At 43.9% G+C, this 15,490-nt stretch overlaps 1 protein-coding gene across 1 annotated transcript in view; it reads right to left on the reverse strand.

Moving 5' to 3' along the window:
* The window catches only part of ENTPD1 (ectonucleoside triphosphate diphosphohydrolase 1), a 30,885-nt gene that overhangs the window by 3,618 nt on the left and 11,777 nt on the right, over positions 1 to 15,490 (reverse strand). The window contains exons 2-9 of the mRNA XM_071563888.1: positions 6,006 to 6,139; positions 5,516 to 5,633; positions 4,130 to 4,280; positions 3,118 to 3,277; positions 2,255 to 2,491; positions 1,447 to 1,707; positions 397 to 516; positions 78 to 215 (exon numbers count right to left, since the gene is read on the reverse strand). Of these exons, the coding sequence (XP_071419989.1) occupies positions 78 to 215; positions 397 to 516; positions 1,447 to 1,707; positions 2,255 to 2,491; positions 3,118 to 3,277; positions 4,130 to 4,280; positions 5,516 to 5,633; positions 6,006 to 6,139 (1,319 nt within the window). The remainder of the gene's footprint in view (positions 1 to 77; positions 216 to 396; positions 517 to 1,446; positions 1,708 to 2,254; positions 2,492 to 3,117; positions 3,278 to 4,129; positions 4,281 to 5,515; positions 5,634 to 6,005; positions 6,140 to 15,490) is intronic.

Here is a 15,490-nt window from a genome sequence, read left to right on the forward strand (position 1 = left end):
TGATCCCAGTGGGGATACAGGGCTGGGCTGTGCAGCTGGGGTGCATAAGGTAGAGCCCTCCCCACCATGACACACACCTTTCCAAGAAAGTGGATCCTTTGCCAGTTTTCTTCAGTGAATTCATAGCCATTTTCCAGGAGAGAGAGGATATAGGCTCCAGAGAAGCAATATTCACTCAGGTACTTTTCTTTGATGTGGTGATGCACTGTCTTCACCTAGGGAAGGAGCCAATCATCAGGTTGTTAAACACATCTTCCCACTGCTCCAGCTTGTACCTGAGCATCCACTGCAGGTTCTGGGGGAATCTTCCCCATCCTACTTTGGAAATTAACCCCAGCCATTTATCCTACAGAAAAGTAGAAGCAGCCACAGTCTACTGCAAAAAGCGTTGCTCACCTCTTGCCAAGGCCGGGCACAGAAGCTCTCAATGGTGCTGGTCACTTTGTTCAGGGAAAGGGGGCTTCGTTCACTGGTCAGGTTCAAAAAGTTCATCACAAAATAGAAAGCAGAAAATGCCTAAAGGAGAAAGATTATTTTAATCTGACTGGGCCTCAGCACGAGCAGAAAATCGGAAGTCCCATGAAAGAAAATGCATTTATATGCAGATAGAGAAATATAAGAAGCACACATAAGAGCAGGTATATTTTCAAGAGTAATGTAGTTTTAAGACATACCCCTCAGGACTGCTTTACATGTGCACGTGCTGGTGGCACACAGTGAATGCTGACTGCCATCACAACTGTGATCCTGTTTTCACAACTGAATGTCATAAGCATGCAAATGATATCACCACAAAGAGCAGAGGTGATGGTCTGAAAAGACTGTACAGAGCCCCATCATATAATCCTAAATCCAGGAAACCCCTCTGGCCATGGCCAGTAGCTGACAAGTAAGGGGCAGCTTATGAACACGGCAAAGGTATATTAACAGTTCCCCAGAAAGTCTCACAGTAACTGAAGTCTTGCAGCTCTAGGACTGATGGTCAGCATGGTGTCACACATAATGTGTGTTCAAAGCTTGTACTAAGCAGACAGGTGACCTGACTGGTTTCAGTAGCACTCTGACACTTCTGGGTGAATTTCAGATCTGGCTCCACCACTGACCTCAGAAGACAAGGTTTGCAGAGCAGGCTACCTGCCTGAGGCAGGCTCTTCTGCCTCTAGTGCTGGCCATCAGGAAGGACTGATGACTAATTAGTAAATAGAGAACCCCAAGGAGATGGGTTAGAATGAGAAAGTGCAGTACTGGCAGGCCAGTATTCACTGGGGTAGCTCTTACATGTCTGTCATCACCACAAGTGCAGCACTACTTTTGCAGTTACATGCCCAAAAAGCCACCTCGTAAATGATTTCCTGCCTCAGTCAAGAAGAATGCACTCTAGCATTACTCAGCTTCTGTGCTTCTGACATTCTGGATTATAGAGAGTTGAAGACTGTGAAGGCTCACCCCAAAATCCCCTTGTAATGGAGGTAGGTATATCCCATTGAAGGAGCAACTGGAGTAAGGACAACTGGTTTTGTTGAAGAGTTTCTGGATGTTTTCTCGGCACTTTGGATAATTCCCCTCTCCTTTTATGTCCAGCTGGCTGAAAGGTAATTGCTTTTTCTTGTCTGATGTACAAGGGTTTTTGAAGAAGTCACTTATATTTATAGTCCTCTGATACCCCTGGTGAAAGCATGGGTCGAGGAGACTGCTGCTCTCCACAGTCTGAAAGTAAAAATCAACATAATGTGTTACAATTTTCTCTAGAGTAACACTCCGAGAAAGAGCCACAAGGAATGGTGGTCACAAGGCACTTGTCACAGTACATCACATCAAGGTGCATAGATCAGGTCAAAGGGATGAGGATGGCTTAAAGCACTGCTATGAGGGGGAAGATGTGGGTATTGACACAGTCTCCTTGTAGGACACTGGGCAAATTAATTTTAGCCACGATTTGTGAAGCTGCTTTTGATTTGGGATTCTCAGAGATGGTAAAATGTCACTTCCCCTGAGTACTTCAGTGAAGTGCAGTTTTCTTGCTATCCCACGCACAAGAATCAAGGCACCTCAAATTGGTAGTATTTTTGAAAGTATTGACTGTCACCTCTTTGGGTATCTCATTCCAGCTTTTATGGAGGACAATGAGGCTTCCCTAATTCAGAGTAAGAGATGAGGCATTTAGCTGGGACACAGCAACTTTTACAGCATCAGTATGCCAAAGCTGGGAGAGTTCAGGATGTCCATGTGCAATTATAGGTGTAGATATACTTGCCTGTAGGTCCCTGGCCAGTTTCTGTTGCAGAGCCTGGTCCTTCCCATAGCAGAGAAAGCTGTGTGTATACACTCGGTAATCCTTGCCATAGAGACGGAAGTAGAGCTGGTTCTCTGGGGACTCAGAAGAGAGTTCCTTTGATACAAAGGTAATCTGTGTTGAGGCTCCTCCAAGGTCTAGTGCTCCTGATGTCTCACTTACGGATTTGAGGGAATGTAGCAACTTTTTCAAGCCAGACTTTAAAAAACAGTAATTCAAAATAAAACAAATATATCAGGCATGGAGAAGATTTTATTTTGGAGTTAAAAAAAGAAAGACCTATGAGGAGAGAAGGACAAGGATGGAACACGGAAAACACAGGAAGTCCTGAAGAAGGGCATGACATGAGAGCTGGAACAAGACACAAGAATGATGCAGACTTGTAAATGCAAAACATGGATCACATGACAGTATTTGTAGGAGGACTAAGAATATGTAATACAATTGTTAAGAGAAAAAACCAGTAAACTTACTGTTTCAGCTCCCAGATAATTTATAAGCTCAAGAGTAAAGAGTCTCTGTCAAACTTTACAGACACAGAAATACTTTAGATCACGAAGTGAGAAGGACACTATACCCAAGCAAAATTATTGAAGATGCTGGTGTTTTATTTCAGTGCTTTGAGCCTGACTATTGTGATGCATCCTGATATCACTAAGTATCAGGATATACTCACAGTAACTGCTGAGGCAAGATGTGCAGCTTCCTGATCCCTGGTAAATGGCTTACAAGGGATGATAGTGCCTGCAACAGCTTTTTGCAAGACATGATTTACAAAGTGCTGCAAGCCAGTGATTCAAATATACTTGCTACTGATATACTACCTGCTTGAAATTGCCCAGAAGGTAGTTAATGGTGATCCATCCATAGGCTCCTTCCTCCTGACCAGTGATGATTCTGGCACCCTGGAAGCTGAAGGGAGCTAAGCGTAGTGTCTTCTCTACTGAGGACAAGACTTTGTCAGCTGCACTTTCATTCTCCAACCTGGATGTATGGACGGACAGATGGAGTGACTCTGGCTGACAGGTCTCAGTAGTCTATGAGCATTATTCTGAGTAGGCAGGCTGCAACTCCCCACCAAGTGTTAATTATAAGAGAACAGTCATTCATATGGGTCATCCAGCTCCAACTGGTCGTATCCCTCTATGTCACACCTTGACAACACAGCTGCCACCAGGTCTGACACTTAGAGGACCTGTGGCTGAGAGTGGTGCTTGGAGCAGAGACTAGAGCTCATGTTCTCCTGGAGCATGTGTCCTGATAGGACACACTATGGAGATTCTTCTCATTCTTCACCACCACCATTAGAGAAGAAATCCAGAAGGTATTCCCAGGGAGATTTCCCAGACAATATATACATAAGATCAGCTGCATGTTCTAGCCAGGAAAGAGTTCTGGGGCACCCCCATGTAAATCACAAATTGGAATTAAGTGGTATGTGATTATAAAGTTACCTTAGTTTCTGATGGCCCCAGGCTGAGTCAAGATATGTGGGAAATTACAACACAGTTGGGCTCAAAAATTCTAGCTTAGGCCTAGTACCACACTGTGGGGATGTCTGAGCATCCCTTTGATGTGGGGGATGTCTAAGCATCAGCTTGGGCACTGCTGATCTCCTAGTGTCTCTGTGCTGCAACTCGATGGAGGAGATGGTGGAAGGTTGGAGTGAGTGGGTGAGCAAGGGAAGAGCCCCGGGGACTTGGCTGCAGAAGATGAGTTCTGGGTACAGTGTGAGATGGCAGTATCTCCAAAGGCTTTTCCCAAGAGGCCCTCACTAAGTATACATGGTGATCCCAGGTGCAGTTCTGCAGGAGAAGGGGACAAGCCCTGCAGTACCTGAGAAGCCGCATGCCAGCAGTTGCTCCGAGGTAGACAGGTGTCTCTTTGTGCTGAGTTGAGGGAATCACCTCTTTTGCTTGTTGTAGGCACTGTGCCAGAGAGGGGCCTGCCTTCTCTGTGGCATGGGAGTAACCTGAGATCCCAGGGCCTGCAAGAAATAGAGACACTTCATTATTCTGACTCCAAGTATAACCCCACAATGCTGCCATGATCTGGTGTGTTAATCTATATCACAGGCAGCAGCATCAGATTCAGCCACCCCATTCCTGAGGAGCTTTAGAAATTCTACAGCACCAGCTAAACCCAGTGCATGGGGCAATGGCCACAATGCCCAGCATCTGCCACCTGTTCTCCATGAAGCAGGCTATGAAATAAAAATGACGACTGCTGTGAGACAAACCATTTCCTTAGCATGCCCTGAACATCTGTAGACTTCTCTGCATCTGCCTGGGTGTACCCTGGATCTGTGCCTGAAAATCACTGACCCTTTGTATGCTGGGTCCTCCAGGGACAGATGTTATCATTTTTCTGTGTACTTTATAGTCACACTACAACACTGGATGTTTTTCAGCTATTGCCTTTCACGCTAACTCAAAGAAAAATTCATTGTCCCTCTCTGCCAGGTGTCCTGTAAACTGCCCCAGGACCAGTGCCTGTGCAGTAGCGAAGCCCAAGCTGCACTTGCTCCAGGTTGCTGTATGCTAAGCATGCTGCCCGTGACATGGGGTGCTGCAGCGCCGAGCAGCTTGATAACAGTATGGCTCTTCCCTGCACTGCAGGGGCCTGAAAAGACCCCAGGAGGGTCTGACAACACCTCTCATCCCCTCAGAGTGCAGTGATCCATGATGGTCTGTGCTGCTCCTTGCTGTGTGCACCCTTGGGCTTCATTTATGCCTTCCTAAACAGTAAAATATCTACACAGCAATCAAATAGAATAAAAAATAAACCATGACGTTTAAGTTGAGCAACCTTGGGCTTCAAGCCCAGTGCCTAACTTGCAAAGAAGCCTTGAAAAAAAGCAAACCATGCCCTCCCCTCTCACTGCCTGATGTTCATCAGCACTTCAGCAAGAGTGCATGCAAACATTTTATTTATTTAAGTATATTCTTTGGCGTAATTCTTTCCAAAAGGCACTTACTTCCAAGCATCCTAATAACAAAGTAAAAAGTGGATTCATTTTTCTCCCAGGAAGGTCAGGCCCATGGGAAGTGGTGGAGTATACATTAGCTCACAGATTACAAAATCAGAATATTCACAGAATATTCTGAATTGTAAGGGATTCAAAGGATCATCGAGTCCAACACTTAAGTGATGTAACACTGTTTTCAATATTGACCTCTTCTTCCAGGTTTCTCCTTCCATAGCTTCCTCTTCTCCTCTTACCTTCAACTTTACACACCTCCACCTGCTTCACGACCCCAGTGTCGTTCTCCTTCTCTGCTGGCCACTCGTACACATAGAGGTTAGTGTGTGACGATCCCGCATCCAGCACAATACCATACTGTGGGCAAAACAGAGCCACTATCACACCTGAGGCACCAAACCAGACACATGTGCTGGTCTCCATACACGAAGGGACCAGAAACAAGCAGCCTATCTGGCAGGTGTGGGAATGTGAGTCATTATTCTTCTCAGGAATGCTTCAGTGCCAAGTTTACATAATAAGACACAAGAGCAGAGAATGAGCAAAATTAAGACTACTTAAGAGATGATCCCTTGTGAAGCTACATCTGGTTTTATGACAATAATGTAAAACAAGATGTTGAGGTGCATGGAGCCAGAAAGAGAGGTGGCCAGACCCAGCAAGTCCTTGAGCACTACAAACACCTAGCTCCTCAACTAGTTTTCATCTAAGAGTACCAGCTTATAGTACCTTAATATTCTTCGGAAGTGGCTTGTTCTGGGTCACTGCTACAGCAATTAAAGCAATTACAGCCAAAGTAGAGAGGAATCCCAGGATGAGTAGAATCTTTCTTGTCGAGGACATCTTTGGTTTGGTACCTGTGACTAGAGCAGAAAAAGGATGTTAGTATCCCAGTGGCCCATCTTACCTCATACCCCAAAGGTCTTTAGGCACATTCCTGCAGTCCCTTTTAACTATGAAGCATCTGCCTTTGCCCATCCCTACTCCTTTGTCCTATCTCCTACTCCACATCCTTGTGTGGGATTTCATCGGGGCAAGAGCTCAGCCCTGGTCTTCGGCAGATGTGCTTTCATGGGCCATGCCACACCTCCATGGGCTGCCCTGTGTCCAATGTATTTCCCAGATTCATAATCTATATGTGAATTCAACACATACAACAACCAAATAGCTCTAGTGGACATACTTGCTCGTACTAAGACATGAAATCCATTTCTACCCATACTGATGCTCCATAGTCAAAAGCACTGGTCATCTGACTGCTCACACGGGTAATTACTCTTCTCCCTATATACAAATACGCTCAGAGATGTTTAGAAGCATATTACAGGTCATCCAGGATCATGACAATAACTTGGTGCAGGAAACCATATCAACTATTGCCACCCCCAACAAGGTAAGGTGACTGAACCTGCTTTGCATTTACATGCCATATCTGGGGTCCCAGAGGTCTCCAGACCTCAGGTGATACAGGTCAGTGCTCCAAATCCATCCTAGAACCTCGCATCATGCATGCAAATATGAAAAGCATTCAAGTTCTGATCAGGGTAATCTTCTAACTACTCTGGTTTTATGTGAGAGGTGGTCCCAGGCACCAGAAATATATAGTGTAACCCGACCTTACAAATGATCCCAAATCCTAGAGTTATTTTCCTAAGTTAGCCAAGTGAAAAGAAGCAATGCACCTCTGGAAATCTCTAACTATAGACAAATAATGTCTTCCCACCTATCTAGAGAAAATGGAACCTAGAAATGCCAGGAGAGCTTGCCTTGAAGATACTACAGGCAGGTCCATTGGAAACATAACACAGACCTGGAGCTCTGTGCTTCTTCTCATCACACTTACATGTAAATCTGCTGAGGTTAACTGTGAAATTTGAAAGCTTCTTACACTCACATTTTGTGAGTGCCTGTTAGAGGCACAGCATGCTTGCCAATATCTGCAAGAATGCAGCTTAAAAAAATAGTCTAGCGCACATACCAGACAGTAGGAAGTAAGAATGTACTTTATCCAGCTTTATTAAAAAATGTGCCAGGACTCATGGCTTGAAGCGATTAGAAACAGCAGAGTATGACAGCTGGGAGACTTTTCTTCTTATTGGAGAGAGTAGTTGGCTAAAGTTATGATAGCACTGAGCATGTCTGTTGAACAAAGATTATTTTAACTCCAGGAAAAATGAATAAAAACAGATGCTATAATGTAAAATTAGCTGTAAAGTATAGATATGAAGTTAGTGTGCTTGAAAACTGAAGTACTGCTGACAGTTGCACAGCACATTCACATCATTATTGCCACCCTTACTCTGAGCTCTTGCCTAGAGGCAGCCACCCAGCTTTGTTGGGTGTTTGCTGTCATGGAGACAAAGGATGGGTGACAACACAAATTCAAAATTTTCATTTCCTGTTTTGATGGGTATTGTCTGATGCCTGTATCTTTTTGGCAGCCACACTCTGAAAGTACCAGCATTAGCATCAAAGCGGGAACAATTTTCTCCCTGTAATGGACCATCCCAATAAACAGCTGTAGAAATCCCTTGTCTGTAGGCAGAGGCCTAATAATAATTATCTGCATCCCACCTGTAGCCTGAGATTAGTCATTTTTTTTGCCAAGGTACATTATTTCCTTAACCCTGAATATTACATTTGCCTGAATTTTACTTCAGTATCCTGAGAATTTTTCAGGACTCTGCAGGTTTTGGATAGGTGATGTCATTGCTATATCCTATGCCAGAGCATCCATTTGTATAAACTCTAAGGCTTCCAAGGAGCATTTTATTGAAATGTGTCTTACAAGGAAAGATATGAAATGATAACCATAATCCAGAAGGTAGCCTAGCGAAGTAATAACCTTCCAAATAGCACTCAAAGTGTATATAACTGAATATTTGATTTTTTTAAAAAAACAATAAAACCTAAACCAAATAACAACTCTGAAAATTCACATAAAGAATTCAATGTCATAAAAATTTACCTGCTATTTGTTCAGAAAAATGAAGTATTTTAACAAATTCCCTTTACTGTGCACTTGGTTACCTCCATCAGCTCTAGGTGTAATTGCAGTTTTTGCAGTAACTTAAGAATGAACTTATTCTCACTTCCTCTAGCTCCTCTGAGTGTCGCATTCACACTGCTAAATGTCATGCAGACACTCCTCATTGTCCACCAAGTGGAGCAGTACTTGACCATCTGGTTGCCAGGCCCCAGGACTTTTCTTCCACTAGCAGTTTTCCTCAGCTAAAGATTAAGCAGACATGGTCTTCTGTCCCTGTGCCCAGCCAGAACCCAAACAGAGACAGATTTCTACTCCTTTTCCCATACTGCCCATGGTAAGCAGTGACAAAAACATCCCATAAGTCCATAAGTGGGCATAGAAATGATGCTGCTTCTCCCAGATCTCAGAGCCTCTTGGTACTGGAGTGCTGCCTGGCTGTGTGGGCATTAAGCACTCTTCAGATGTTGGAGCATAGCCCAGCTGCTCAGGCATCTCCGTCTGTTTCTAATTTTGGTGTCTTTGGTTTTTTTAGGGGCTACCACTGATTCCATCCAGTGATGGTCCCAAAACACACAGATCTATTGTTCTTTCTGTCTCCAAGACAGAAAACTGAGGATGTTGTCAGCCACCCCAGCTAACAGCAGTTTTGCTGCAGAAACCCTGTTGCTCTCAGTGAATAAGCCAGGAAGAACCACACCAGCATGAGAGGCAGCTCTGTGTGAAGGTAAGGAAACACATTTGACTGCTTTGTCTTCCAGCCTCAAGACAAATACGAAAACTACCCCTCCGGCCAACAGTTCACCAAGTCAGTGGCAGCTCTGCATGCCAGGAGATGTCACTCACAGGCAAGGCTGCCCACCTCCCATCTCCCTTCTCATCAAACAAAACGTACGAAGAAAAGTTAAAAGGAATCAGGCAAGAAGTTGCTTTTGGAGATTAAATAAGGAAACCAAAGCCTGTTTAAAGTCTGCAATTCAGATTGTCAAGCAGAAAACGAAAGATACTGTGCATAGTCCACAGCCATGCTCTCAGCTCAGATAGCCTCACTGTGAACCACCATCTCTAATAAATACAAATACTTTTGTAAACTCTGGCTTAGCACAAGAGCTAAAGTTGATGTTTGATCTTTCCTTTGGATGTTCATGCTTCGTCTGTTACAGAAGAGATCACAAGAGGCTGCACTGCAAGGCCATCACTCTTCCACTACACAAATGCCACACTGACAGAGACAGTTCCCACCATCACCTTTGTGCTCTCAGAATTTCAGAAGCATTCCCATTTTCAGTCATAATTTATTTATGGCCAGTCTGTTTCTTCTGTCTTCCACTTGGATCTCATAACTTCTGCAACTCTCAATCCTCTTGGAATTTATTCTCTTAGCCAATTTACAAACAATGATCCTTTCTGGATTTTTGTCTTTCCAGCCTTTTCCGTCTACCATAAGAACCCAGCAGCATTTCTCTGCATATAGAATAATCTGCTTGTGTTTTTCTTGAGCATCCTGACCTTGCAGAGTAATGAACACATTACATGGGATATGATACAGTCCCAGCCTAAATAAAGTGAGGTGGGGACCTGTACTGCCTCAGAAACATGATCATCTACCATCATGGCCCAAGTTAAATCAACCCAGCACCTCTCCTATGCAACCCCACTCAGCAGAGAGGGGCTCTGGTAATGCAGTCTGTGTTCATTTACTAACTGCAAGAGTTCCTGTCTATGTAGTTCTGCCAGCAGTGATGGCAGGGGAAGGGCATGGGAGCAGTCAGTGCTGCTGTTCAGAGTGGAGACAGAGACATTATCCTCCTGGTGAGTGAAAATGAGAGTTTAGTAAACATGAAGCTTTTTAGGCTGAATTGCCTGAAAACCTCACCAGTTACTCTGTGAGGTTGCTGAACTTGCATCAGGTTTTGATGCACATTGCTCAAAAGGCTCTCTTGTCTTCAGATTCACCATTACCAAACATCTGAGACCATAAACACTCAGAAGAGCCACACTGCTTCATTTATCAACCCTTATATAAAATTTCCTGTCCCCAGCTGACTTCTTACTTCATCTGCCTTTTTCATTTAACCATGTTTTTATCCAAGTTATCTACGAAGATTTTGCTGCAAAGTAATGTAAACCACCTGTTTTAGGCCAACACGTCATGCTGTGAAGATGCTCAGGTTTTTCTTAGAATATACATACATACAAGAACATACACAGTAAGTAAATGGCTTTGGTTTAAGAGGGGTTATTTCAAAATATCTGGGCAAGACACCAAACATGTTGAAATTAAGATCCAGATCAGTATTTTTACAGCTGTTATATGGAACAGTGTGGGAGTCCCCTGCTCCAAGTTCTAATTATTCATATAGCAAAGGTTGTGGCCTAAATACTTGTGTGATCTCTGACCCACCTAATAGCACTATTTAGAATAATAAATACACATTTACTGGATTATGTTTCTCCAGATTAAATACTTTTAAGTGCTGAAGTACAAACACTGAAGTGTCAGTGAAACTGATGATCCAAACAATGTAACAGGTTTTTTGGATGCTGTCTTTCAGAGACATTTGATACTGAAATAATGCAGCCCTACATGTTTCAAATCCGAGCAGACTTCTATGAATCTAGGCTACTCTGCCGGTTAGAGTGCTTGAACTAATCTGTCTCATGTACACACATACCTGTGCACTAGTGAGCTGGAAGAGTGTGCCTGTCTCTGAGACAACACCAAGGTGGGAGCAAAGCACACTGACACACAGGACTGGAATTGAAAACAGATTTGACAAATAGGGGAGAGCCTGGTGAAAACATCTAACTCTCTTAAGGAAAAGAGCAAATATGATGTTTAGATAACAGCCATCACCCAAAGACAGTGTGGTGAACAATCTGTTAAGTAGTTCTTCCAGCAACAACATTATTGCAGTGATAGCAGTTTATAGTAATCCTTTCTTCCATCTAAAGTTGGTAAAGCCTCCCATGATGTTCTATGACCAATTTCAGATACTGCCTTTGAGGAAAGATGTAGACCACTTGGAGAAACTCCAGAGGAGAACAAGAAGAAAGATCAGTAGCCTAAAAGTTTGACCTATGAAGAAAGGTTGAAGGAACTGGATTGTTGAGTTTGGGAAAAAAGGAAGCACAATTAATTATCTTCAAATGACATCTCTGTCTGCCAGCAGTGTTGTAGCTGATGCAGCCTCAGGGCAGGGGTGGCTCCATTTCCTTGGTTCAGAAGGCAGGGAGTCAGCAAAAACAGTGTGAGGAACCCGTAAGCTATGGTGTTAGCAAAGACCAATGCAATGCATATGGTCTCATGGTCTCCTTGTGGGATACAGATGCAGCTGAATAAATGTGCTCTCTCCTTTCCCCAACAAAGCTCCAGGTTGCATTCAGACATAATTCAGCCATGGCAACTACCCTGCTAAATGCTAGTCATATACACAACATTGCTTGGTGTGGGAGCAACTCATCCTTTTGCTGCTTTTAATGTTGTGACTAGGATACGACCCTGAGAAATTGCACAAGACACACTGGAAGACCCATGTTTTTCTGGAAGAAAGAAAAGCACATGAAAATCCCGGAGAGATGGTGGGGTGCTAGAGGCAGCAAAAGCCGAGCAATGGCATCAAGAGACAGACAAAGGAGTGGGCAGCACACAGGCCCTTCTCTCCCTTCTGCAGTTGCCCACAGCACAGAGGGGCTTTGTGCTCAGGGCAGTCCCACAGCCCTGCTTACACCAGCCCTGTGGTGCTCGTTTACTGCTGGAAAAGCAATGTCTGGGGGGTTCTGGGCATGAGCCCCAGCTACCCGGACCAACAAATCCCCCATTCACTCTGTGCACAAAGCAGGTTCGCCTGTCACAGACCTTCCCACAGCGCCCTACAGTGCTGGGTGTGGTGCTCAGCCTCCCTGGCTCTCTGCAAGGCACTCACACTGCCTCCCACCTTGGCATCACAGCCCATCTCTGTGCTATTACACAGTGACCTCACCAAGCTTTCCCAATGCCTGCTTAATAAATAGTCTCTCCATAGGAATATATTCTGGCTTACATCACAGCAGTCAGACACAGATACTCAATATACAACCAGGAAGTGGCAGGATACCACTGACACAATGACCTTTAGACAGTTATTTTTCATATTTAGATGGTGTTTACTGGACTTCTAAGCCTGTACCCTACTTGTACTCATTTATTTAGGATGCTAATTCGAAGAGGTTTTTCAAATCAGAAAGAAAACTGTTATCAGTTATATCAATCTCCTGTCAGGAAACTTCTCATATTAATTTGCTACCAGCCCATCAAAGCTGTATTTTAACTTGAGAAGATTTACTGCCATTACCCATAAAGCTTGAAGTTTCATCAGAAAATATCCAGTGAGCTCAAGATGGCTTCCCCTCCTCCTCGACTTATCAGCTAAGTTATTGCTTGAATATATGTGACTAACACATGCTGTGAAGGCATTTGTTTGTCTTTTGAGATGGGGGAAGGAAACAAAGCACTGATCCCTTTTCAGCTTCGTCATTATTGACAATTCTAATACACTGACTGGCAAGGGGCCAATGGTGCTGCCAGGCTTCCTTTTGTGCTCAAGATCCCTTACATTCTTCTTTGCTCTTCTTAAATCTCTGGCCATGATTTTTTCCTTATGCTTTTTTGACTGTCCCTTACACTTTCCAGCTTTAAATTTGCACTAATTTTAGCTTCCACTTTTTGCCTCTAAATATGTATCTTTAAGAAATTTTATTATTTTTCAAATTAATCTAACTTTCAACAGTTGGATTATAGCTTTTGTGAAATAGAATAAGAAGTGAATAGGCTCTTTCTGATTAGCATTCCTATTTGCCCTTTTAAAATACTCTTCTGATTCAGCTCACTATTTTTTATTTTGTGAAAACACTTCAGAGCTACTAGACATTGTTGACACAGACTTAAGTGTGGATTACTTTTATAATAATTCAAAGTTCTCACAGCAATGTCTCTTTTTTCTGTAGAGACTGGGGCCAACATACATTTCTCTTGAGCTGGAAGTGATGCATTACAAATTATTAAATGATCAGCCTTATTTTTGAGGAATTATCCTGTCTTTCACTAAAATCCACCATCATATCAGCTTCCCTGTCACGCCCTTCTCTGTCTCCAGCATTCTGGCTGGTAATGGGCACTAACCTTCACCTGCTTTGGTCACATGCTCCCAGTTCAGCCCCAGGCAGCTATTGCGTACAACTATTTAATTATTGTTGCTTTCAGAACATCCCCTTCCCCCTACTTAAATATCTCCACTGGGCCGGCAAGTTCAGAAACTTCCTGGAGAAGATAAAGTCCTGAGCACTGTAAATACTGCTACACTCCACAGGTGGTTCCGACAGGGAGAAGAACCTCAGAGAAAACAGATTCAAATCCCTCCTCACCCAGTGCTTACAGTGGTGTCAAAATACAATTCCTAGAAGCCACCAATTTCCTGGTATGCCGTCTCCACTGATGACCTTTCCTGCCTTGGAGGGGCTGAGGCCATCAAGCCTCTCAACACAACTCATTTTTCTGAACTGCAGATTCCTGGAATCACCTTGTGTGTTGAACAAGGCTACCACTTTCAGGGGGTCACTTCCCTGGTTTCCAAAGAAAACAACACAGCTGCCCGAAGTGCCATATGTGAGCAAGCAAAGCCACTGCCTGTGCTGCTGCAGCCAGAAGGAACCCGAGCTTCCCTAGCATTTCTGCATGGCAAAGCAACCAGCTTTTCTCCTGAAGTTTCACTTCCCATCCAGGACCAAAAACAATCGGAGACTGATCATAGAAACACAAACTCTGTTACAAGCTGGTGCAGCATCAGCAGAGCCACTGGCAAAGCCCCTGGTGGATGATGATGCCCATTCTGCAGCAGCCATGCACACCAAGTGCATAATCTGCAGTGTTTATCTGTGCCTGGGATTTTGCCTACATGGAGGTTGTGCCACCCCTTAACAATGTGATTTCCAGCACAGGTATCTGCTCTCTTTGAAGAGCGTATCTCAATCCTGCAAGATACTCAATGAGTTTTTCCTCCCTTAACATGCATAACACCCATTTGCAGCAGAGAGAACTGTAGGCACCTTCCCTTTGCAACTAATCCTAGCAGATGAAGCAAAGGCCCCTTGCTGTCCTGGCAGGGTAGCAGCCCTGCTTCCTCCTTTCAGTAACCCAGGGTTAGGACTCCACATATAAAAAAGACAGCACTCTGCTTAAACACTTCCCAACTTGCCCCTTTACCTCCGGCTGTCAGCACTGCTATCTCCATTCCTCATTGCAGAGCAAAGGACAGGGAACAGCTGGAATAGTTTCCATCTCCTGCTGAGGAGCATATCCACTGTTCAGGCCTTGTGGAAAAATATACTGATTTCTCAGAGGTCAGCTTTAATAACTGGGCTTCCCACAAACCATGAGAATTCAGCTCATGATATTTGGCATGAATATCATGCTCTGTTCCTCATGCTGCTGCAATTTCCATTTCAAATAGCAGGAAACAAATTATCCTGTGGCATTTCTAGTGACAACCAACGGGAAGGAACATGGGATCAAAGCCTGTTGCAGGTCATAGCCCTTGATAAAGTTCCTGAGCATAAGAGGAGAAATACTTCTTGGGTGTTACAAATGTAATAAGGTAAATATGAATCTAAATTTTCTTAGTCAGAATAGCACTTTGAAAAGGCTGGAGCCTCATGCCAATGTGTAACAAAACAGCAAAGGAGTTTTGCTGGATGCATTGGCTGGCACAGGAAATCTCTAAAGTTCAGATTACTTATTACTGGGACATGCGTGCAGTGAGTCCTGAGGGAAGAATTAGGCTCAGGAAAAGAAACCCATTTGTAATCAAGCCATAGTTTGCCTTTCAATTTCTATGTCTTCATTAATCTTCCCTGCCTCTCCTCCCACTGTTCTTGCCTCAAATATTACAAAATACAGACACGAAATATCTTGGATTAGGCAGCATGGGCACAGAGGAACAGTCACAGTAGGCAATCCTTCTGACAACTGCACAAGCCTAATAACAGAATATTCTGAGTTAGAAGGGACTCACAAGGATAATCAAAGTCCAACTCTTAAGTGAATGGCTCATGGAGGGATTGAACCCACAACCTCGGTGTTATTAGCACCAGGCTCTAACCAGCCAAGCTCCTCTCAGGGTTGGCTGTCCTGTCTGCACACATTATGTGCAAGGGGCTGCAGTGGAAGCATCAAACCGCCATCACCTCTGGG

Source organism: Pithys albifrons, chromosome 9, assembly GCF_047495875.1.
Source record: "Pithys albifrons albifrons isolate INPA30051 chromosome 9, PitAlb_v1, whole genome shotgun sequence".
Taxonomy (NCBI): Eukaryota; Metazoa; Chordata; class Aves; order Passeriformes; family Thamnophilidae; genus Pithys; species Pithys albifrons.